The sequence below is a fragment of the Ascidiella aspersa genome, chromosome 2, assembly GCF_963924565.1.
Source record: "Ascidiella aspersa chromosome 2, kaAscAspe10.2, whole genome shotgun sequence".
Lineage (NCBI taxonomy): Eukaryota > Metazoa > Chordata > Ascidiacea > Phlebobranchia > Ascidiidae > Ascidiella > Ascidiella aspersa.
In genome coordinates this window covers 35,131,842-35,157,004 of record NC_139448.1, presented here as the reverse complement: position 1 = coordinate 35,157,004, position 25,163 = coordinate 35,131,842, and the positions used below count along the sequence as shown (strand labels likewise).

At 35.1% G+C, this 25,163-nt stretch overlaps 1 protein-coding gene and 2 long non-coding RNA genes across 3 annotated transcripts in view; all 3 read left to right on the top strand.

The window, feature by feature from the left end:
* LOC146165501 (uncharacterized) lies at positions 1-1,658 on the top strand. The gene is made up of 3 exons (XR_014494498.1): positions 1-86; positions 1,147-1,236; positions 1,568-1,658. It is a non-coding gene; the product is annotated as an uncharacterized LOC146165501 (long non-coding RNA).
* A 781-nt stretch (positions 1,659-2,439) lies between these two features.
* LOC146165500 (uncharacterized) lies at positions 2,440-4,221 on the top strand. The gene is made up of 3 exons (XR_014494497.1): positions 2,440-2,763; positions 3,259-3,398; positions 4,080-4,221. It is a non-coding gene; the product is annotated as an uncharacterized LOC146165500 (long non-coding RNA).
* Positions 4,222-5,322: 1,101 nt separating this feature from the next.
* Positions 5,323-25,163, top strand: part of LOC146165499 (NFX1-type zinc finger-containing protein 1-like) — a 36,433-nt gene continuing 16,592 nt past the window's right edge. Inside the window, exons 1-18 of the mRNA XM_083380938.1 lie at positions 5,323-5,416; positions 6,027-6,172; positions 7,180-7,332; positions 7,874-7,965; positions 8,785-8,874; positions 9,536-9,648; positions 11,302-11,491; positions 11,896-12,021; positions 12,849-12,968; positions 13,319-13,511; positions 14,224-14,513; positions 15,948-16,094; positions 17,362-17,436; positions 17,905-17,985; positions 19,128-19,205; positions 19,764-19,874; positions 20,640-20,705; positions 24,287-24,464. Of these exons, the coding sequence (XP_083237064.1) occupies positions 5,372-5,416; positions 6,027-6,172; positions 7,180-7,332; positions 7,874-7,965; positions 8,785-8,874; positions 9,536-9,648; positions 11,302-11,491; positions 11,896-12,021; positions 12,849-12,968; positions 13,319-13,511; positions 14,224-14,513; positions 15,948-16,094; positions 17,362-17,436; positions 17,905-17,985; positions 19,128-19,205; positions 19,764-19,874; positions 20,640-20,705; positions 24,287-24,464 (2,294 nt within the window). The 5' untranslated portion in view covers positions 5,323-5,371. The remainder of the gene's footprint in view (positions 5,417-6,026; positions 6,173-7,179; positions 7,333-7,873; positions 7,966-8,784; positions 8,875-9,535; positions 9,649-11,301; positions 11,492-11,895; positions 12,022-12,848; positions 12,969-13,318; positions 13,512-14,223; positions 14,514-15,947; positions 16,095-17,361; positions 17,437-17,904; positions 17,986-19,127; positions 19,206-19,763; positions 19,875-20,639; positions 20,706-24,286; positions 24,465-25,163) is intronic.

Sequence of the window (25,163 nt, the reverse complement as noted above, 5' to 3'; positions counted from 1 at the left end):
CACACCTCAAGGGGGGGTTACGCTCCAAATCAACGCGGTAGACCTTCCGGACTCAACTATGGAAATGTTGAAGCTCTTGGTCACCAGTAAGTAAACAACAATTTCTTACTATAGAATATTTCTTATGTGGCCAAGCGGATTTTTATAAAACAGCTATAGCCCAAAGTTGTCGCGCGTCTCTTCGTAGCCTCGAAAATTAAACCTTTGGCCATTATACCACCTTTCAAGAGTCGGCTTCAGTTTAAACATGCCGTTGTTACGTCAACATCGAATGTTTGCGAACATCGGCCTCGACGTTTTACTTTTTCGTATACAAACTTGCTTATCAGCCAACTTCAACGAATAACTGAAGGCGAAAGAGAAAAAAACATGCTAATGTCAAAGCTCCAATATATTTCGAACTCACGACCGACGTTCTCACTACAGATAGTTGGTTTTCTAGATTAACTCGATTGTACCATTGGTCGACAGATTCGATGAGTCTGCGATGGCCTCCCGTGTACATAAGCCGTAATCGTTGATCGTAAAGCGACTTCAAAAGGCTTAGATCACAGTGTTTAAACACGTATCGTATAGGTGTGTAATACACACACACTGTGTATATCTTTCATAGTCCCTTCATACTGAGAAAAACAAAAGCGATTGAACTGTTTTATTCTTCCAACCGGAATCACTTTTTATCGTTTTTTTTTACTGTTTACTCTTTTTTAAAACTCTTTCACAAAGTAGAAAGCTGGTTTCTGTTTTAAATATAACACTAGATTGGGGATTGGGGATCAACTAGGAATAATAATTGTTTTAAAATCAACTTCCCCGTAAGTGTTTTAGCATTTGTTTATATTAATTTTGTATAAAGTATAAAACACTTTTTTAACCCAATTTTAACCCAATGTAATTACCAAATTGACCTAAATTAAAGTCAAGTCTTTTGTCCAAATAACTCAAGTTAAGTCAAGTAATTTTGGTCAAAATATTTTAAAAATTAAGTCAAGTCATTTGGAAACAGTGACTTAAAATGACTTAATTCATTGCAACACTGGCTCTAATTTATCTACTTATTCACATTTGTCAACTTGATTTTCACACAGTTGACTTTTGTTTGTCAAATGCGTCTGTGTTTAACACTAACAAGTTAAATGTTTACAGACCGCACACCTCAAGGGGGGGTTACGCTCCAAATCAACGCGGTAGACCTTCCGGACTCAACTATGGAAATGTTGAAGCTCTTGGTCACCAGTAAGTAAACAACAATTTCTTACTATAGAATATTTCTTATGTGGCCAAGCGGATTTTTATAAAACAGCTATAGCCCATAGTTGTCGCGCGTCTCTTCGCAGCCTCAAAAATTAAACCTTTGGCAACTAAAACGATAAAATGGCATTTTTCTAACTGCGCGAATCGATAACTTCCTTGTAAAGTAGCTTTTGTGTTAAAAGTAACTTTGTGACGTCACGCTTTGCCTCACAACGTCAACTTCGTGACGTCATTTCGATAAAAAATTTCGCTACAGTTAGAGGGCCACTGTTTCAAGGCAAACTTTTTAAACGTATTTTCTCCTGATTTGCAGACCAGGAAGTTCCCGAGGTGGTCAACAACAATCGAACCGTGGAGGAAGACCAGGGTTGAACTATGGAAGCGAACGCGGTCGACAACACAGGTTTCAACTATCGATTGATTTTTTAAAGCAGTTTGTTGCTAAAACCACCAAAAATTGTTACTTTTCTCTTTTATCCTTAAACTTTTGACAATAGGTAATGCTACATTTGTGTAAAATGAAGTAAAGATGATAAAGCTATTCATTGATGGTCAGTGGTGGATCCAAGGACGGGGCGTATCCCCCAATTACACTGTGTAACCTCGCTAAATATTGGCCTAAAGTTGACCTTTAAGTAACCCTGTAGCGTATTGTGTCCAAGACCAGCACGTTTTACAAGGGGATGTGACTTTTGAAAGTTAACGCATTTAAGGAAATTGCGAACTCTTCACCTAGCATTACACGTTAGTCGCTCGCCTAATAACGCTTGAATGACACTTAATTATTAGACGAAGGTTGGGTAATCGTTCGCCCAAAAAAACGCTGACGCCGCACTACATTGCTGCATATAAAGTAAGCAAAGTGGTTGTTTTGCCAAAGCTAAAGCCCTTTTATCTAAACTTGCCACTCGTGTATGTTTAAACAAAACAATTCGCGGTAAAATAAAGAAACTTTATCGGTTCCAATTACCCGAAATAAACGTAAAAATTAAATACGAATCCCATTTGGATTCGAATCCAAGGATTCGATAATGTTCTACTTTGAACATCCCTAATTGAAAAAAAAATATCATGGCCCTCCCCCAAACTAAATTCCTAGATTCGCGCCTGCTGATAGTGGTACGAGTTGTCGAAACGTTTAGAACAGTCTGGGAGGTTTTTAAATTGTTGATTGGTAAATTACATAAACCTTGTTTAAAGGAAGTATAACAAACAAGATTTTAAATTCATAACTTGAAAATAAATTTATTACATTTATTAGTAACTTTCACAAGTTGCTACCTACTTCTGTATAGACTTCGATATATATTCCACTTCGAACTACATCCTCAAACCAATATCTTAAACAGCTATTGTAGACAGAAGGTTTCGTTCGCTGTTATTTAACTGCATCAATCGCAGGCCAAATGAGCCAAGGGAAGACCAACAACAAAGAGGTTATTCTCACCACGATTCAACAAGGAATAACTCGCAAAACAATAGCGGACGGCAGCCAAGGTCACGCGAAAGGTAATGGTTAGACAACATGCCAGTGTTATTAAATGCACTGAAGTAACTGTAACTGTTTTTAAATGCTTTGTCTTGAATTAAATATTTCCGGCAAAATTCCGTGATCTGACTTTATTCACTTGAATTAAACTAAGGTGCTTCAAATGAATGCATTTCAGTAAAAATAGAATATCTAGGCAAAGTATTGATTGTAATAAATGCTACCTTGCCTTTTGTTTCGTTTTTGTGTTTGCTATGCAAAATAGCGCTCAGAATGTGACGCGTAAACGAGTTTCATTAGTTCCGTATTTATTTTTGATGTCGGTAACTTGTATTTTGGATTTGGTACTGAAGAAAAAAATGACCAAAAGTTCTGCCTATGTAAAAACAGCGTTTAGGGTTGAAAACCTTAAACTTTAAATCTGAATTTAGTTCTTTGATAAAATACTGTCATAAATGGAATACTTTCTCACATTCCACGCTAAAAAAATTTACAAAAACCTCTCGAACTTTTAGCGGCGAAATTCGTCCGACTTCATACAGGGTTTTGGAAACTTGGGTGAATGACGAAGAAATATCTCCGCGAGATTTGGCAACTCGGCTCTCAACAGATAGTTCAGGATTTTACCTTTGTCTCAATCAAGAAATGAAAGCCGGTGGGTTTTGGTAATTGCTAAAATAATTATTTTGCAGCAGGCAGTCAGCCTATAGTTGCGATAATCTTCTAAAAAAAACTTTTGTTTGATATGTTTGATCACAAATCTAACTTCACTACAAATTGAACTTTTTTTCTTGTTTGATTAACTTTCAGTTGGTCAAACCTTTTTTTAATTAGAAATATAAACTCACTATAATAAAAACAGATGTTTTTTTTTTAGTTTTACCTACAATTGTATTTATCTTGTGACTTTTTAAACCCTGCAGCACTTTTTCGCTCCACCGTTAAGAGCGTTTTTTTTCAGAATAAACAATGTCCAACAACAATTAAATTAACGGTGTACAACAAACTGTACTTATTTTTCAAATTTTAAATAATTAATTAATTGGAACTTTCCCAAACCTTGTGGTAATTAAATATTATAAATTAGATAAAACATTATAAATTAGCGTGTTAGTTCTATTTAGCGCCCTGTTTAACTTCTGAATTAATATAAATTTATCACGTTACTCGACCTTAAAAAAACTTGGTTACACAACAGACAATGTTCAGCAATAATTTACGAACTCTAACATTTACTTTCAACTAACCACATTGTATTGTTGAATGGTACAGAGCCTCACTCAACTTAAAACAGTAATTTAAGTCACGTGACACATCTTCCATGTTTACTGTGTAGGATTGGTTCAGATGATCCTCCAGGTCTACGCCAAGATGTCACGTGACGATCTCGGCGGCCAATCACTGATCGCGGTTTTGCAGCACGCTCTGACATCAAAGTTCTACTACAAAGTGATAGACTTTATTCACGGGCTAAGCGAGGAAGCGTAAGTTATTGCTCTTTGTGACAATATTAGTTGATTTAAATTTTGAAACTTTTTCATTTTGTGAAACAGTGCTTGGGATAGAAAGTTATACGACCCAAAAAACTCGGGAATTATTTTCACCTTTGATTTTGCTCTTTTTTAGCATGATGATGCTGATAGATATTTCCACGTTGCACGCGCCTTGGTTTTTAACGTTTTTTTATGGAGAAATTCCAACTTATAAGGGGTTGACTGTACAATAGTTTACAACCGAAGTTATGAGATTTGTTTACTGAAACAAAAACTTATTTTTTAAAAGTTTAAAAAACTTTTTATGGATGACCTTACAAATTTACGTCATAGAACAAGTAGCTTAGGATACTTGTCATTTTACGATGTCTTGCAGAAATATGCAACTGAAATCTTAGTATAAATATATTTAAGGAGATGGCGATAAGGCTTTTGCGTGAAGGGGAAAATCCGTTTATTGTGTTTAAATTGCCAAACTAACAAAATAGAAGGAGGCGTCCCGCATCGGACACAAACAAATCTCACATTGCTTGATAAATTAGTAGGCTAATCAATTTTTCGTAAAACAACTTGTGAGCCTAACACATGTATGTTGGTAAAGAATGTATGTTGGTTTGTGTAAGGATTAGGTTAAAACTTTTACAAAAATATTTAAAAGCGCTACAATATAATGGAAATTAAAATAAGTTTGCGTCAAAAGAAATACATACGCCATTGTTGGATTTTTACGTTAAAAAAAACGTTAAAGCGATTATAATAGATTAACATACTGTCGTATCGTTGATTAAAGTATTTTTTTTATATTGCTTAGTGAAAAAAATATATTATTTTAGCCTATGTCGCAAATGTACCTTGTAGCTGTTGACTGTCCAGCTGCGAAAAATAAGGGAGTTGTATAACGTAAGGTTCCTCAGAAAAATTGAACGAATATTATATACCTCCCATAAAACCAATCATGAGGTATTAATTCAGACGAATCAATAGAGATCACTGTTAAGCACAATAAAACTTCGGCAACTCAAGTTTTTCGGCCACATAACCAGACAACAAAAAAGGTGTAATTGTTTTTTTTATATCCAGAGCACGAAGAACGGTTTCAAATGGCGGAAGTCATATTTCCAACTGCTTATGTCTGATGAAAACCTGGTTGAGAGTCATACCCAAGTCGTCCACTAAAGCGGTACGTATGGTTTTGAAATATTAGAGTCATTTTTAGTTTATAGTAACGACAGATAAATTGCCTGTAGTAGTATTAATAAGAGGTACCTTATTGGTACTTAAATATAATCTTTAACTAAAGTTTAGGGACATAACTAAATTAGGCCTCAATTTTATCTTAGGGAAGTTTGTATCACAAATACAAATCAATATGCCCATAACAGACAGCTATTCGAAAAAAGTAGAAACTTATGATTTCTAATGTTTAGCAAGCAAATAGTCTGACCTTATTTTTGTTGGTATTAGATCCTGGTATAGTAATAAACCGTTTCTGGATTGTTGAAAACGTTTCGCCGGAGGTTCAGAATCTATGCTGTAATTCTGTAAAAAAATGAGACCTATATTGAAAAAATGCGATTTAAACAAAGCTGATTTTTTTGCTATACACACATTTAGTGGTAGTAACCGTAGTAATGACGTCATTTACTCCCCGATAGGACAGCTGTACTTTTTACTAAAGTTATCACCTATCCGTTTTAGAATAACAAGTATCAGAAATCTCTAGTTACAAATTGTACCTAGTTGTGTCACGGGCAAATAGGCGTAACGTTACAATTGCAACTTTTTGACAGGTTTCTATGCTGAAAGTAATAATAGACGACGCGGCTGTAAAGCTTCAGTTGATGCAGAACGAAGAAATTGTTGCCGATTTGGATGAAATACAGCAAATGATCGACGAACGAAAAGAAGTGCAAGCACCCGGGACTCGTGAACAAAGGTACTATAGGTCTTGGGTATTTTTTTAACTATTTTTATCTACTTAAGGTTGCCATTTAAAGAGCCTATTGGGGTGTTATTAAATATATGGCAGGCGCGGACTTTTTGTTTCTGGGGCCATGGAAAAAATTTTCAGAGATGGCGTTACAAAGTTTGTCTAAGGTGACGTCACAAGGTTGCGTCATTATGTGTGGTCACAATGCAACATCACGAGTAACTTTAAGAACACACACAGTAGGTTTATTTGGTTAAAGTTATAGGTTGCAGAGGCGTTACTTCCAAAATAAGAGCTACATCATAAAGATCTTATCGATTCCTTAAGAACACCCTTGCGATATTTAAGTTGGCAAAACTTATTTTCGGGGGTGCAATGAGGCGCATGATGTCTTTGAACGATTTTATCAACATAAACTAAGACCTACTGTAAACAAAACTAAGATTCGGGCAAAGCGGGAAAAAATGCATTAACGTAGATAAAATAGGCAAAAAATACAGTTTGTGGATGGGGGTTTGTGGATGGGGCACGGTCACGTAACCCCATTTGCATTCGCTCCTGATATATGATTATGATTGTATAAAACGAGTTTTCCTATAACCTTTAATCCCACAATATAACTTGAATTGAAAGTAAGTAAAATAATGAGTCCACGTAAGTTATTTACCCGATTACCTAGGCCTACATAAATCACAATAATGTTGTTTGACTTTGACTTTTAATATGACTAGTTTTCAAGAGCATCAGGTGTCATTGTTGTCCAATGTGTTTCACTGTCGACAAGTTTTGCCATTGAAGTAATAGTATACAACACGAAATCTAGTTCTTTAGTTTAACTCGTTAGTATTTTTTCGAAGAAATGCAGGGTTGTGTCTTGCAGGTCTAACACTTATATTATTTGGAACTCACTCTGACTTTTACTAAAGCTTTCAATATACGATTCGCAAACTAAAAAACATATTAAAAGCCAGTTGTCGACAATTAACATAGTTTGTCTTTGATTAAATCTTCAGACAAAGTGAGTTTGAGAACAGGATGCAGAAACTCCATGAAGCGAATCCACCAGATAACTTTCGCAACATTCCAGTCTTTCCTCAACTCAACGACATAAACACCGATAAGGATCCATTCGTTCGACAAAACCTCACTTCGTCATCGTACAGAGAGTAAGTCATTTTTGTGGCTAATTTAAAATGAACTATTTTTTCGTGTTTAACGAAAATTTTACGAATGATATTTTTTATTCTATGTTGAAAATGAATAAAGATTTATTGGAAACGTCCAAAATGATACCTACTTCTGTATGGGCTTTGATATTCTTATTACGTCTTACTACAACCTCCAACCATTATGCTCCAATCTTTTTTATTATTTCGTCTTCGTATAGAAAAGATACTGGACCCAATTTGTTATATTTGTTAAATGTTAATGAAGGCAGATTTAGGTTGGTTGATATTTTCTTAAATGTTTAGGTAAAGTAGATTGAGATTTGTCAAACCTATTTTGTTACAAATCTTTGGAGCATAATGGTTGGAGGTTGTAGTAAGACGTAATAAGAATATCAAAGTAGTTCTACTTCTGTATGGGCTTTGATATTCTTATTACGTGTTACAAATCTTCAATCGGCATTTAAGGAAATTTATTTCGTTGTTTTTATGTTAAAGAAAAGTAAAGATTATATCCTGATGTGGTTGTGATATTTTTTAGTCGGGACCACTACCTTGACGTTCAATTTCGACTTTTGAGAGAAGATTTTGTTCGCCCGCTGCGAAAAGGAATACAGGAATACTTCAACAACGGTAAGATTGCGACTTAAAATATGCAAGTTTGTTTATAAAGCTCCGTTTCAGAGACGGGGATGCGAAACATTGTTTGCACAATGTGCGCAAAAATGTGCACGTGAAAATGTATAAAATTGTGTAAAAATGTGCGCACGTTCTGAGATTGGTAATGCGGTCACATTTTGATACCTCTTTTTTTCACTGTTTTTTTTTCTTACGCTTCTTTCTTTGCCTCTACCCTTGTAATTTTTGTCCACTCTTTTTCTCTAAATATTAACAACGGTGAGATTGCAACTTAACATAATTTACGCAAGTTTCCTCGTTGCTGTGAGCTCCGTTTTAGCCGCCAGTTTTCTATCGTTTTTTACTAGGATTTTTATTAGAATAAAATAAACTCGGCTACACTATATGCACAGATCGGAAATGTAGCTTGATAATGATTTGTCAGCTTATTTCCTCGATCTTTTTTTTTTTTTTTTTTGTAAATCATTATCAAGCTAAAATCACTATAGTTTTTAGAGAATTAGGTCAAGAAAAAATACACAAAAAAAAAAACAATAAAACTGGAACTTGGTCGTAGCAAGCTCGAGTCGTTTTTTTATAAGTTTTTCAACTTTTTATTCTTAAAAATGTCAAGGTTTCAAGGGTATATATTTGTGTGTGTTTATAAAACAGAAAACACCCTGTTATTTGTTTAACTGTCCCTCAAATAATTAGCACGGATGACATGTTATAGGGCAGGCTGAACCCCATGTCAGCATTTTTTGCCCACTGAAGGGGAAAGTAATAATTTTGTATTAATCAAAAAATATTTACGCCGCTTAACTTGCTTCACAGATGTTGCAGCCAATCAGAAGCGAGGCAGGCCTCAGAGCGTCAAGGTTTACCACAATGTTAAGATCGAATACCCGGTACCGGCACAAAAAGGTAACTTATACCCCAAGGATATCACAAAAAATGTATCCATTTTGTGCAGATTTTTGTTCGCGGCGAACTAAATACTAAAAAACAAAACAGCAAAACTTTAACGACCGAATCCCGGTCACCTTATTTTTTATAAGTGGGAAAAACGTAAAACAAATGGCATAAATATAGTGTAATTAATGCCATGTCTTTGTATTTATGCCAACTTTTTTCCATTTTAAAAAAAAATTGCTGTTATACCTCACAAAAGTAATTATGGCAGTTCGAATTTGTTTACTTTTCTTGGTGTTTCACAGTTGCGTAATGAAATCTTCAAGTTGTTTTGAATTGGGATTGTTCAACTCAATTTAAGTTTTGGGCCAGAGGAGAATATAAGCCGACACTATAACCGGCCTTGGGCAGAACCTTATTAGTAAGAGATAAAGTATATGGGTAAATTCGATAAGTCTGTTACCGTATTTTTCGCTTTAAAACCCTGTAGCAAACCTATAATAAAGAGTAATCGTCTATCAACCTGTTTTTCACATTTTTTCCAACAACCTGTTTTTCACCAGTTAAAAAATAACTACTTTGTTGACCGTTTGATGTTTAACATACTTTGTAGTTTATTATTTTACAATGTTTATATTTCGTAACAGAAGTCCATTAAGAGCTTTTTTCGCAGGAATGCTGCATTGCATTCACTTCGACCCGACTCCATTCCAGAAAATTCGATGGCAAAATACGAAGCGGTTGATGTACGGAAATCTCATCTGTTTGTCGCACGACAACTTTAAGGTTGGTTCAACATAGAAACAGAAAGATAATATCCGGACAAAGGATTGGGTTAAGCCAGGTGTGGGCGATTATTCTTTACGGCGGGCCGCATGTTAACATAAAATTACTTGGCGAGTATATCAAAGCCGCTAAGAAGTAGTTAGCATTTTGAATGTATTGAATAAATATTAAGATAATGGCTGGAGGTTGTAGTTAGATTTGTGACTAATATTAAAGCCCATATAAAAGTAAAGATTAGACTAAGTACAGAACTCAGTAAACCGAAAACAGTTTGTTTGGATGTTATAAAAAGATAAATATATTTCGCTAAAAAGCATCTTCCGTATCTAAAAACATAACACAACATAAGTCAAGAATACGCTAATAAAAACCTTAACCAACTGTTCTAGGCAAGTGGTGCACTACGCAAGCCGCAACTGCTGCAACTAAATGGCGATGCAGTCCGTAAAATGACGTAACAACTGATAAGACAGATAAAAGCGCGCCATGAGGTGGAAAATAGAAAAGAGTTTTTTTTATCAGTTGTTACGTCATTTTACTGATTGCATGTAGTGCACCACTTGCCGGTTTAGGTTTTTATTAGCGTATTCTTGCCTTATGTTGTGTTATGTTTTTAGATACTAAAGATGCTTTTTAGCGAAATATATTTATCTTTTTATAACATCCAAACAAACTGATTTTCGGTTTACTAAGTTTTGTACTTAGTCTAATCTTTATCATTGATGTGCAACCAGAATCGTTTGTTTTCACCATTCGGATGGAGGCAGATTTTGTTTTTCGAATGAAAACTTTGACCATACAAAAGTAGTTAGCATTTTGAACGTTCCGAATAAATTTTGATTCATTATAAAGAGTTATTCGAAACGTTCGAAATACTTCTGTAAGGCTTTTAAATTTCTTACTACGTTTAACTGCCAATAAAATGCAACCTATTTATATATGCGCTTAAACATTATCTCTACGTTTAACTAAAACCTCCAACCATTATGCTCCAAACATAGAGGTTTTGCATAATCAGAACACAGTAATTTTAACAGAGCGCTCTTTTTCGATATCCATGTGAACCAACTCGCTTTACAATCAATGTGGGCGTAAACTGCTTGAAATTACCACAACCATTACTCTGTGAAACGAAAAAGCTCCAGGTTCCCTAAAGTTCCTTAACGAATTCCAGCGGTAACTAAGGTTAATTTGTCGGATTTCATAAATAAATTTAATATTACCTTTATTCTTACAAGTTAGAGCGAGTATAATTGAGTACAATGGCTTAATGCAGGGACAGGCAACATACCGGCCCACGGGTTGGACCCGGCCCGCGATGGGATTTTGAGCTTTTTTTTTACAGTTTCTGGTCTTTCATGATAATGTGGCCAGCGGCAACAGTCCGCATCCCCTACTACTAACAACCATACGCCAATGCTTGCTACATTCTGTTAGTATTATTGATCGACAGATGATATGAGTCTGTGATTGCTTTTCGGTGTACTATAATGGCACGGAAGCTGTAATCGTTGGTCAAAAAGCAGCTTCCGAGGGGCTAGATCACAGATGTTATTAAACACATTTGTGCGTGTTTTCTTTCATAAACCCAATATCCTGCGAAACTAAAAAAGTTTTAGGTTCCCTAAACGAATGCTGTTTTTCGTCCAACAGAACCACCTTCTGTTCGGGACCATCGCGGACCGAGACGCCGACAAGTTAGCGCTGGGATATTTGTGCGTCGAGTTTGTTCACAGCACCAATGAGAGACAACTGGAAGAAGAAGCCCCGGCTCGAATCCAACACGAAAATCCACTGTTGGATGATTTAGTAGAAGAAGAATATGAAGTACTAGAAGAAGAAGGTAAAGTTATAATGTGGAATATATTTTTGCTGCTCATAATTTGACTCGAGTTTTTAGTTTGGTGAAATTAGGGTCTAAAATAATATCATTTGTGCTTTTAATGATTTACGTTTTTAGTGTTGGTAAAAATTAGGGTCTGAAATATCATTTGCTTGTAATGATTTACATTGTTTTTTTTTAAATAAAAAAACCTTTCCACCTAACGGAGGATATGTGCTGGAAATAATTTACATCTTCCTGTTTTTTCGAAAAAAACTTGAAAGTTGAAATTATTAGTTTTGCTAATAATGATCAACTAAAATCTTAGGTAAAATAGTATTCGAGTGTAAGTATATAATAATTATATATTTTAAATATACTGCATATAAAGTGAACGAATTTCATCTGCAACGTTTCTGATTTAGCGGAGATCGCTATGGAGGCTGGACGAACCTTCACAATACCCGAAGTGGACATGAAGCGGGAATACACAATGGTTGAGACAGAGGCCTACTTCGAAGCTTACCGACATGTTCTGGCTGGCTTGCAAGGTAATTGCCTTTTTACTGATAAAAACTACTTCTGACAGGGGTTCTTAAACTTTTTCACCGCTGAGCCTTTTTTGCGATTTTAATTTTCGATTTTCGATTTTATGGAAAAATTTCGATGACGTCAAAAATTTATATCACAATATAAATAGACTTCTAAAATCTGTTGTTTCCGGTCAAAAAAGTGTGACAGTGAAATAGAATCTAAATGCATGTAGTGTAAAAACGTTTGATTTTCTATTAAACTTACTTCTCTTAAAATCTTTGAATACTTTTTAAATATACACTAATATTTCAATTAAGCCTTCTTGGACCCCTTAAAGCTAGTTCACCTACCCCCAAGGGGTCCATTGACCCCATTTAAAGAACCCTCTTTTTAAGAGATTGAAATGTCATGAGTTTCGCCAACTATACATTTTGTTACATCAAAACTTCAAAGCAGGAAATACGAAGCTTATTAGATGTAACTCGGATTTTTAAATCATTTCGAATCTTAAAGGATTTGTACAAAATTTATCTCCGATTGATTTTACTTAATTGAGGGAAGAACTTCAAGAATAATAAAGTTTATTTTAAGTTTCAAGTGTTATAACTAAACCAATAGGTAAAGTCTTTCTAATTTACAAAATGAAAAATAAGAGTATGAAGTCCTTGCTGAATATTACAATTAAAACAGAAAGCGACTTGGATATTCTGGTTGATTTACGGTCCATCTAAAGAGAGAGAATAAGTTTTACTATTTTTTCGCCGAGAGCTGTAAAACCACAGCAACGAATAAAAAACAATGTGGTTGATTCATTATTAATTCGGTCGCCCTTCTTAACATTTAGAAATCGAAAGAATCCCGTTGGACAGGTATTTGCTTCACTGCCAGAAAGACGTCCGACCTCCAAGATACCTTACAACTACTACAGATGCCTCCAACTTCGACTTTAATTGTGTGCTGGAAGGTATCTACTAGTGTTGTTAAGACTTTAGTCAATGACTTGACTTCAGTGCACTAATGTCACTGTTTTTTAATGTCTTGACTTGATTTAAGTCTTCTGACCAAAATGGCTTGACTCAATTTAAGTCTTTCGACGTAATTTCTTGACTTGACTTAGGTCTTACGGACAAATGACTTGACTTGGACTTACAGTAAGTCATCGTGCCATTCACTTGGGATAAAGTTAAGTGTTTTCATCGAACATTTTTTGAATAAAATGATATTTTTTTTCCAATTTTTGCACTAAAACAATTGTTCCCGACTCCGGCTCCGAATTCGTGCAGCCAAACCCTTTAGTAACCTCGCTCATTTCAGATCACCGCGCAACGAAAGTCAATGTACTGAAACCGAAGGATTGGCCTAGCGCTGCTCAGCTTGGAATCGACGGCTCCCAGAGAGCAGCACTGATGGACGCAGTTACAAAGGAGCTGGCCATTATTCAGGGACCCCCTGGTACGGGGAAGACTTTCGTCGGGTTGAGGATCATGCGGCTTTTGCTCAAAAACAGGTGACTGGGTGATATTCACGTACAATCTGCTAGACTTGGACATCTAGATACTTTTAGCTTGATAAATGTCAGAGCCAAAAAGGTAGAGTAGATCGACATCATCTTGCTTAAGACGTTTTGATACGAACTTGTATCATATTCACCATCTTTCACCATTTTGACTTTGCAATTTAGTATCAAGCTACATTACATATCGGAGCATAGTGAACCCTGGATACTTCTAGTTTTCTAATTCAATGAAATAGAGCAAAATGCGGATAATTCTAATTCGAATCTAATTTGTGAATTGCTTGTGTGCTCTAATTCTAATTCTAATCTAATTCGGATTTTATTCCAAAAGCTAACTAATCTAGCGGCATTTTTTTTCTCTTAGTCAAAACAAAGATTTTGAATTAAAATGTAGGTAATTTTTAGTCTGAAAAGCAGATGCTATTTGACCTAGATAAAATTTTCATTTTAAAGTCATTATCGCCAGTTATTAGAACAAATAGACGCGTTTTTTTAATAACAAACTGATATGCTTTGTGCAAACCTTTTAATTCCAAAGGTGACAAAGGCGCTTTCTGTGCCGCCGCCCAAAGTACGAGCTATTTATATCAAAGTACTCCACACCTGCACTATACTGCAAAACAACTAAACTTATTTTTAGACTGTTGATAAAGTTGCAAGTTTTCCGCAAAATAAACTGTTTTTTTTACTTTTTAATTCCAAGGGTTAAGAACGCGGTTCCTGTCCCGGCGCCGCGCCGAGTACCTGGGGCCCGTGGTGCGGCCATAAGGGCCCGGCCCCAGAACCCCACCAACCCCATCCTGGTGGTGTGCTACACCAATCACGCCCTGGACCAGTTCCTTGAGGGGATAAGCGAATTTCACCCCCATGGAATAGTCAGGGTGGGGGGAAGATGCAAGACTGAAAGCCTGAAACAATACTCTCTGAACTTTGTGAAGCGAAACAGTAACCACCTCACTGCATTCCAACGGAAGTCGATCTGGCAAATTAGAGGTAAGTTATCTCTCTTGAGTTTACTTTTAGGGGGAGACGTTTTTTTTTGTTTTTTTTATACAGTTTTTAATTGGTAAGATTTCTGCTGCTGGCTGGAAAGTTTACCTTTACCAACAAAGTTTACTTTTGGGGGGATACGTTATTCCATTTTCTGTCGTTTTTGTTTCTTTTTTACAATTTTTCGGGTAAAATTTCTACTGTTGGCCGGTATCTTATTTTTAAACCTTTAGAAGTAAAACAAATTAAACCTTTAGAAGTTGAAAAACGCACGTCCTTCCATTTTCTCGATTTCTTAACCTTTTTTGGCTGTTAATCTATAATCTTTTATGTCCTGTTATTTGTCCAACAGGGCGTAACAACTCGCTGATAGAAAAGTCCTTTCTCCTTTCGCGCAAAGTTTACCTTTTGGGGGACACGTTCTTCTATTTTCTGTCCCTTTCGTTTCTTTTTTACAATACTTTTGGGTAAAGTTTCTGTTGTTAGCTAGGATATTTTATTTTTAAACCTTTGGAAAGAGTTGGAGTAACTTTCATTGAATAATAATATGGTAGACCCCTTCAATAAGAAGGAAATGTAGCAAGCATTGGCGTATGCTTGTTTCTCGACTCGCTCGTCTATGAGCCTGTGTAGTGTAGGCTACTTTAGAAAAAGGTTGTATTTCGTTAACATAAAGTCATACATTGTTTAAAAGCCTCTTCTAACATAGAAAAGTTCCTTTTTCTATTTTACCTCGTTTTTACACTTTTTTAATTGTCCTTCCCCTTTCTTCTTTTTTTCAATGCTCATAATCGTTAGACGCCAAGAATAACGTAACATCGCCGAATGTTTCCATGGAAAAAATAAACTACCTTGAACCACTCATGTAAAGTTGTCTCCTATTTTTGTAAATAACCTCTGTGGTGGTCTTATAGTTGTACGACTTTGTATGTAAAGAGAATAGTTCAAACATTGCTGAGACAAAAAACAACAACATTTAAAACTTTTGTCCGCCATATATAACTCCGGTGATGTAGCGTACCCACCTAACCTTAGAGCAGGGGTTCTTAAACTTTTTTTACCGCGGACCCCTAAATTTTGTTTTCGCTTTGCGTCGACCACGGTAGGCAAATATTTTTTAGAAATGATGACATACATTGACGTCACGATACAAATAAGCTTCTTAAATCTGCCTATTTTGGTCTAAAAAGTGAACTAGTCCAAGTGCATTCAGTGCAAAAACGCATTTTTGCTGTGAAAACTTGATTACTTGAATTATTATTTACTGATATATCAATTAGGCCTTCATGGACCCCTACAACTAGTTCACAGACCCCCAAGGGGTGTATGGACCCCAGTTTAAAAAATCTGCTTTAGCATCCTGCGTTTAGTGAACGTGTGACACCCCTTCGAACATTTCGATTTTTAAGATCTAAGAACACGAACTGAACTTTGTAGACGAACTTAAGATGGGGCAAGCAACGATGGCAAGAAACAGCGAGATACTAGAAGCGTCGACCAGCACTCTACTTAACTTGAAGACCCTTCATCCAGTGATCCCCAAGCATTTGCTGCATCAGTTGGAATGGGACTCAAGCAACCCAGGTAATTGCTGAGCAAAACAAAATGTAACACAATACTTAAGCTATTTGTGGGTAGCCCTTTTTGTGTAATCCTAATCCTGGCAATTTTAAGATTTAAAATAAGTGTATGAAAACGTAATTGCAAAGCCATAGATCGAAGAAAAGGATTGCTGCAAACGACATACCTCCGAGTCAAAACAAATGCTTTAGATCAGTGCTTCTTAAACTTTTTTAGTTTGGTTCGCCTCTAGCATCGATCTATAGATTTCATTCACCCTTGTCTCATGATTGGATAAAACTATCTAGTCTATATATATAACAGAACAAAATTACTTAGGTTGTTTCGATTTTTGTTAAGATCAACTCAAGCTAAGTTTTACCATTGCAAATCTACAATTTTTCAAATCCAGAAATATAAAGCTACAAAAGCACAAAACACAGACATCAAATTTTTATACGTGAAAACACCAAGAAACAGCAGTTCAGTAGTCGATTTACTGTAGAGCTATCATCCATTTCTGACAGTTCACCCTTATTCACTCCTTTTGGTTAGTTCACCCCTGCAAAAATTTTATTCACCCTGGGGTGAACCATTCACCAGTTTAAGAAACACTGCTTTACCTAACATTTATATAGGTAGGTTGGCCAATTTCTGGGAAATGTTAATATAACCAAGCTCGACGATATGTTAAACAAATCTAAAACGGCGAGTGTTTGGAAAATTAAATTTATTTATTCAACATCTATGGTTATCAAACTATTTTTTTTCTCGGAAAATTTTGTTTGACTTACAATGCTGCACTCGTTTCAAATTTTACTTTTGGTGTAGTGACTTCTATTTGTATCACAAAATCATAATAAATTGGTGCATTTTTTTCGTAACAACTAGTTCGAACGGGTATACTTATACATGTAAGCGTTTTATTACTGAAATTATGTTTAGATACCAAACAGAAACGTTAGCGCGACGTCCTCTTTTTTCATTAATGATAAGAAATGCGTTGGTTGGGGTGCTGATAATATTAATTTTAATTTTTCCATTATTTTGACGTGTCTAAACATGGCAGCTCTTTTACTCAAAATAAAGACGATTTGAAAAACAATAAATTTTGTAGTTAGCAAAATAATTTTTTTAGTTAGCAAGTAAATCCCGTGTGCTACAATTCAAAATATTTTTATCAGTAGTGATACGACGCACCAGAGTGCATGCGCGTTGTCAAGTGTGTTGTTGAAACCTACAGTGGACAGTTTGCCAATTAAATACAAATTTTAACCATTATGATTTTCAGGAGATGCGACGTTTTTGGAATGGCTGGGAATGGAAGACAACAAACTTGAGATAGATCCGACAATTTTGGCCCAGGGTTTGTCAAAATATATTTTATGTCAACGAGCAAACCTAAGTTTAAATCAGTGTTTTAAATACGTTATTTGTAAAAAAAGATTAAGTCCGAACCCGGTCTTGTTAATGTAACAAGTAAGCTTGTCCGATTAAATTATAAAAAAATATCTATAGCGATAAAATTGTTTTTACGTGCCAAATCAGGATTGAATAACCTAATTTAAAAAAAGCTTAATAAAAATACTTTCAACCCAAGTCATTTATTCAAAAGATAAAGTCAAAATCATTGACAAATCGTAAAGTCAAATCATTTTACCCGAAACATTTAAGTCAAGTCATTAGTGAAGTGTACTGAAGTAAAATCGTTTGCCTAAATGAATCAAGTCAAGTCATTTTACCCAAAGACCTCTAAGCGCACTTAAGTCAAGACATTGACTGAAGTCATTACAGTACTTCTTTAAAGTAACATGAGTTTTACGCTTTTTACCAGAGGCCTTCGGGGCAGTTTGTCACGAAATGCGGCAAAGGGGATTCGCGGATCCTCTAACTATAAATGGAATTATTGCAACAGGTAAGTTTGTTTTGTGTTTTGTTTTTTAACGACCCGAAAACGTACAAAGAAAGATCTGCGGTTATTTTTTTTATAACTTTATGTTTTCCTGTTACGCATGATCTCGATAAATGCCGTTAAATTTTAATAAGAGAATCTTGTTAATTGAAAACAAATTTGAAAGTTCATTTAAACTAATTTTTCCATTAAAACTTAAATTCAGTGAAATATTAGCGCGCGACTTTTTTTTCACGTTACTTGTTTTATCACGTCATTTGTAATTTCCAAAATATTTTATGTTCCGAACAAACAAATCTCACAACGAAGTTATTTGTTTATTTTTTTTTTAAACCTTAATTTTTACGTTTATTTTTTCTGGGTGTCGTGTTTACAATTTTTATCGGCTAGGGGTACAGGGGTCCTGGGGTGTATATTTGTACTGCAATTTAAGTACAGGAAAGTAATATGCAAGTTTTTTCTTCGGTTAAAGCCAAACTGTAACTGTAAGGTCGGGGCACGTTCGTTCTATCCTTTTCTACTTTTGAGTTCGTTCGGCCGTAAAATTAACTATACGTATTTTAATTACGTCGCATGTTGAAATGACGTAAGCGATTGTGCAAAGAATGACGTAACTTGAATAATTCGGTTTCAATTTATGCCAAAAGAAATTACAGCCCTCCCGAAACAGCCTTGACTCTTACACCAGCTTGTTAAAACAAAGTTATTTACTTTTTTTGATTAATTACTCTCATAGTGTGATTTACCCGCTTTTGGTCCCGGTCCTTGGAAACATTTTATGTTTGTCATACGGCCCTCTATAAAACAAAGTTACATATCCCTGATTTATAGAAATTAAAGACACCCGTGATTCTAAAAAAAAAAAAAAATGGAAAACACTACACCTTAATTAAAAAACAATGTAATTAAGTTTGAAGCACCGTGTTCATTGTGTTTTTACTTTATTGTTTGGCTGCTATATATTTTTTCGTCCAATTGCAAAATCATTGCCCTGGTGACGATTTCCTGTATAGATTGTTGTCGAAACCGCGGTTAAATAAAAAAAAATAATGACGGAACATTTAATAAAACAAATATTCACTGAAGAACGAATTTTCACTTCATACAATGCCTGGCATAAAATCCAATCTCTTTGCATAAAATAGAATCGCTGGCACCTTTGCATCTTATCAACTGGATAATGGACAATGATTATATGTTGCCGAACCCAACGTTGCATGCAGGTAGGTGAACAATTGTACATTTTGTATTTGGATTAGCAAATGTCAGTTGTTTTTTCGAGACCTGAGAAATAAGTGTGTTGAAAATCCTAAAATAATCTTATAATTATAACAGCAGTTGCGCCTTAATTTGTAAAAGGCAGATAATTTTTCGTGTTTTAGGTATTTACCAAAATATTTTTCGTGTTCTAGGTATTTTACCAAAACGTTTTTGTTTTTTTATTCCACTAAAACATTTTTCGTGTTCAGGTATTTAACCAAAACGTTTTTTTTTATTTTACTAAAACATTTTTCGTGTTCTAGGTATTTTACCAAAACATTTTTCGTGTTCTAGGTATTTTACCAAAACGTTTTTGTTTTTTTTGTTTTTTTTATTCCACTAAAACATTTTTCGTGTTCTAGGTATTTTACCAAAACGTTTTTTTTTATTTTTTTTTATTTTACTAAAACATTTTTCGTGTTCTAGGTATTTTACCAAAATATTTTTCGTGTTCTAGGTATTTTACCAAAACATTTTCCTCCTCTACGTATTTTTCCAAAACATTTTTCGTGTACTTGCAGAGATTATTCTGGATTGCCTGGCTAAACTGGAGCTTGAAAAGGGATTGTTGAAACACCTGAAACGACGCGGGTTCAGCAAACTGGAAATCAAATGTGCCTACGTGGTGAACGGTTAGTCGAAGAAATTAAAAATTTACCAGTTGCCTATAAACTACTAGTTCTCGGCATTTCGTGATTCCTGACAGTCACCATAAAATAACAGCGTTGTGAAAAAGTTGAAAATGACTAACGTGGTCGTTAAAGAAATAACCCAAGTTCAAGTCAAGTATTTTTGAAAAAACAAAAGTTAAGTCATCAGCTGCCAAGTCAAGTCATATTGAGAGCAAGTCAACTCCAAGTGAAGTCATTGAAATAAAAATGAAACGTTGAACTTTCAAAATGCGTGACTCAAACTAAAAATAAGAAAAACGCAACATATAGCGAGAAAATTGTTTTATATGCAAACTTTGAGATAAATAACGCAATATGATTTAGAACATTTAATATAAACACTTCCTTTCAACTAAAAATCTTTTTACACAATCACCAAGTGCAAGTCAAATCATTCGCCTAAAAGACTTAGGTCACATTAAATTATTTTGCCCAACATACTTGACTCGCGTCAAGCGTATAGTTGGAAAAATTTAGCTAGCTAGTGTTGAGGTTCGAACTTGCGACCTCGTCCAAACGGGGACCGTCGCTTTATCTGCGAGACCGAGAAAACATGCCACAATATCTGAGAAATTTATTTATGTCACAATATCTGAAAACTTCGTGTATTTTAATTGCTTGTATTTCTACTTTGACCTGATGAAGCACGCTTGTGCGAAAGCCTGTCAAGAATGTAAAACAAACAGAACAACCTGATTTCCGTATTGCAAACACTTGTTTATTTAGGGAGAAGTTCAGACCCGGATGTACTTCACCAGTGGCTGGAATCGAAGCGGTTCCATGCACAAAGTGGTAAGTAACTATAAAGCAGCGTTTTAATGTAATAATCATGTTGAAAATAAATGCCATATAATATCTAATGGCTGCTAGATACAGTCCTATAGCGTCGGCATCTGTCTTAGGTTCACTAACGGTTGAAAATTGAAATGTTTTATAGCAGGTAATTAATGCAGTAAAAATATCAAAGTCCAAAAGGAAGTAGGCAGCAGTTTGAACGTTTGGGTTTAAAATATCTCCAAATTTATTTTCAACATAATGTTGAAAAATGGTGTTAAAATGAATAAAGGTATATTCCAAACGTTCAAAATAATACCTACTTCTGTATGGGCTTTGATATTCTTATTACCTCCTACTACAACCTCCAACCTTTATGCTCAAAGCCTCAAAGGTAATTAATGCTTTGTAAAACATAAAACTATAATATCGCTGTGAAAATTAACTTCGTTACGACAAATCAAAGCTGATCATTGTGTTTGCATTTTTCAAATTTCATCTAGTTTATTTATTTGACGGTGTACTGTCCATATAGCTTACTTGGTTGCGGAAAGTATTTTTACCGTAAGTTATCGGGTCAAAATCTTTACCAAGTAATCACAACATCTGTTGTGTTATGTGTACAAGCTTTAACTTTATTTTAACGCTTGTTCATTCCAAACAGGGCTGCCAGGTCAATTTGCCCAGCTGCAAGTAAGTGAGGATACACAAGGCAAAAACGCGGCTGAAGAATACTTGATTGAAGAAGAATCGACCTTCATACAGGACCGTAGGATCCTAGACACTGGTAAGATTTTCGCCAATACGCTAATGCCCCTCTTTAACGCTGAGTAGTGTTTTTCAACCTTTATTTCTAAGTAGTAAGGGTAATCATAACCGCGGGGCTTTGGCGACCCAATTCTCTTCACTAAACCTTGTGTAAGCGAAGAAAAGATGAGATCATCTATAAATTGGAATTGAATTAATATGATATATGCCTTTCTATGGCTCCAGAAACTTTTCCAAATTTTGGAGGAATCTTGCTTAAAAGTAATCTCAAGAAATCTAACAATAAAAAAACTACTACTGTCGGTGACCCAACCCAATCAAACAACACTCAAGTGTGAGTCGCGATCCATAGGTTAAGAAAAACTGCTCTAATACGAGTGTTTGATAACATTACAATTAATGGTATCACCACGCAGGCAAAGTTAACTTACTTAACAGTTAAAATAAACTGAGTGGTTACATTGACTTGGCAAACCGTATGTGGTGGTGTTGCTAAGTGCCAACTGTTTGGAGCATTAAGCTACCAGCCCTGTGTTTAAAAGTTTTGCAATGTTTTGAGGCACTGCGGCCAAGCCATACTGATGCAATTGGATTCTATAAAAAAACGATTGAAAATATTTTTCTCGAATTTATTACCGTTGTGAAAAGTGGAAATTTTTTTCGGTCCCTGTCAAATATATTACTATGTAGAACGTATCTCTCTAGTTGAATGATAGGCACAAGTACAAGACTGACTTTATCCAATATATATGAATATTAGATTACCCCACCGCCTCCGAGATATACCGACAGGGTTTTTTAAACTTTCCAAATTATACATGAATATGGTTGTCAAGAGTTACTCAGTCTTCAAGCCTTGTTACATACACGTTTGTACATTTGTAACTGCGATTATACACTCCATAGTAGAACTGGTCATCGACCTTGTAATGTTATCCCTGCATGATTGTCCGGAATGCCCAACTTACCGGATGACCTAATGTACACGTGAAAAATGTCAATTTAGGCATTAATTTACCCGCTGAAACTAGTCCACGCACCCCCGAGATCCCGTGCTTTGTATCAACACAAAAGTAGAAGATAAAGCAATAGGCAGTATTTGGTTTACATGGCTATTGTATCTAGCTGGATTCGACTAACTTTACTCGTTAAATTGTTTATAAAATATACGATCTTATGAATTTTATGATGAAATAATTTGCAATTTTTCTCAATCCAATGGCCTTGAAATATCGCAAACCGTTTTAAAGGCAGCGAACGGACCAGAATGAAGTATACGAAATGTAAGGGCATGGTTTATGTTTTTTGAGAAGTGTAAAGTGCACAAATTTAAGAAAATTTAATTACTATCGTTTTTCGAACAAAACTCATTCCAGACTTTTTATTTTTATTTTGCGTGTTAATTGTACTATCTCCTGGCTTATTCTCAGTTGATGTTGCTGGCTCGAAATTAAAAAATTAAAAAAAAAATTGGATAACCTCTCCTTTGTAATTATATTTGTTAACCAACGTAACGTTTTTTCTGTTTTTGACTAATAATTTGCTTGTTTTTTAATTTATGTAACGTTTTTTTTTCATATATGTACAGTTAAAACATCCTGTTTTTTATATATGTTACAGTTTATCTTTATAATGAATCTCAAAGTTGAAAAGTTGGAGTAAATGGACATTATCTTAATAAATGGCCGGTCTACTGGAACTTTTTGGCTTTAAGATTATTATCAAGCTACATTACAGATCCGTGCATACTATAGTGTACCAAATTTTACAGTTCATATATGTAGTTTTAAATGTTTGGTTCAAAGCAATTTTGTTTTAATTTTCGGTGCAAAGACGATGTTTTTCGCAAGTATGACGATCCGAAAAAGAAGAAGAGATACAATCAAGGGGTTTCTGCAGAAATATCGGCGATCACATTCGACGAACTTGATGGCAAGTTCATGTTTTATGCACGCTTAAAGCTTAATTTAAAAAACGGTTTAATAGACATAGAAAGACGTAATAAGTATCTCAAAGCCCATACAGAAGTAGGTACCATTTTGAACGTTTCGAATAACTCTTTATTCATTTTCAACATAGACAGAAGGCACTGATTCAGTGCCTTTAAAATGATACCTACTTCTGTATGGGCTTTGATATTCTTATTACGTCTTACTACAACCTCCAACCATTATGCTCCAGAGATATAGAAAATTGTGAAATATACATGCACTTAGGTGTACAACAGTGATCTATATCCCTTCTGAAGTCGTTATCGTTGATTAAAAATGATCGAAAATCCTAAAACGCACGACTGATTCGGTTAATCTGTTGATAATTTCAACTTTTTTCATTGAATATTTCGGTGAATTACTTGTTAAAAATTAGTACTCCTACGTGGGGGATTTATGTTACGTTTTCAATGAATAAAATCATAAATTAATAAAAAATTGGCTTTAGCTTTTAATTAAAATTACAGTTATGTTCCTATGTGGTTATAATATTGGCACGAGGTAGCTAATGCTATATCCAAGCAATAAAAATATACATATACATTATAGGATGGAAAATACTGTACATTCTTTTTGAGGCCTACAATTTGTTTTTGTATAAATTACGTATGTTAGGGTTTATTTCCTATAACCACAGATCATTTTTACTACTTTTACATTTTTTAATACTCTTTCACTATATGTTTTAATTTTTATAGTTACGAGAATCCGATGATATTTTATTGTGTAGTTGTTTTATTTATGTACTTCTTGTACCATAACTAACACGCACCACATTGTCCTTTATAAAAATCAAACAACAAGTACTCCCTAATAAAGATTTTTCTTTTTTCTTTTAAGGACGAGAGAGGCACCCTGACACTCAGGAAGAGTGGCAAGAGGTGCAGGGGAGCAAAAGAAAGCTGAAGGAAAAACTTCAAAAGGAAATCGGCAAGACCGATGCGATGACGTCACGTGAAGCCGAAGGAGTTAAGTTCCTGGATGAACTGGACGGCAAACAAAGATGGCGACTGTACAGGTTCGGCGAATGCAGATTATCGCACTTGTAACCACTTTTTTTAATTCATCTGTGCATTTTGTCTATTTGAATTCCAATGTAGAGTTTGCTACCGGTTAATTTCTCACATATATTTCAAAAAAGTCGAAGCTAAGATTAGAAGCCCATTCACATATTTTAATAAAGTGGAAATATAACCACAGTTTTTTTTCAAAGTAACTGTACAGGCCAAGTTTTAAAATATTTTAATAAAATCGAAGACAACTGTACAAGTGTAGCGATGGCTTTAGCGCCTCTACCATATCGCACTAAATATGTTTTTATTGGCAAAAACTCAAACCTGTTTAATATGATACACCGAAAGCCTTGGCAGCCTCACCGAATCTGTCGATCAATAATTCAAGCAGAGCAGACTAGAAAATCAACTATCCTGCAGTGAGGTTCGAACTCACGACCTCCGGTCAAGCCGGGACCGTCGCTCTACCAACTGAGCTATGCAGGCTCAGAGAGGAGTGAGTCGAGAAACAACCATACGCCAATGCTTGCTCAATCTGTTAGTACAAGCGACTTCAGACGGGCTAGATCACAGTTGCTGAACACAGATGTGTGTGTATCTTTTATTCTTACTACACCGGGAGTTTAAAGAAAATATTAAATAACACTGGTAAAAGTACCACCCCTTTAATCTTTGACTCGATAGGTTATTGTTGTGGGGTGTAT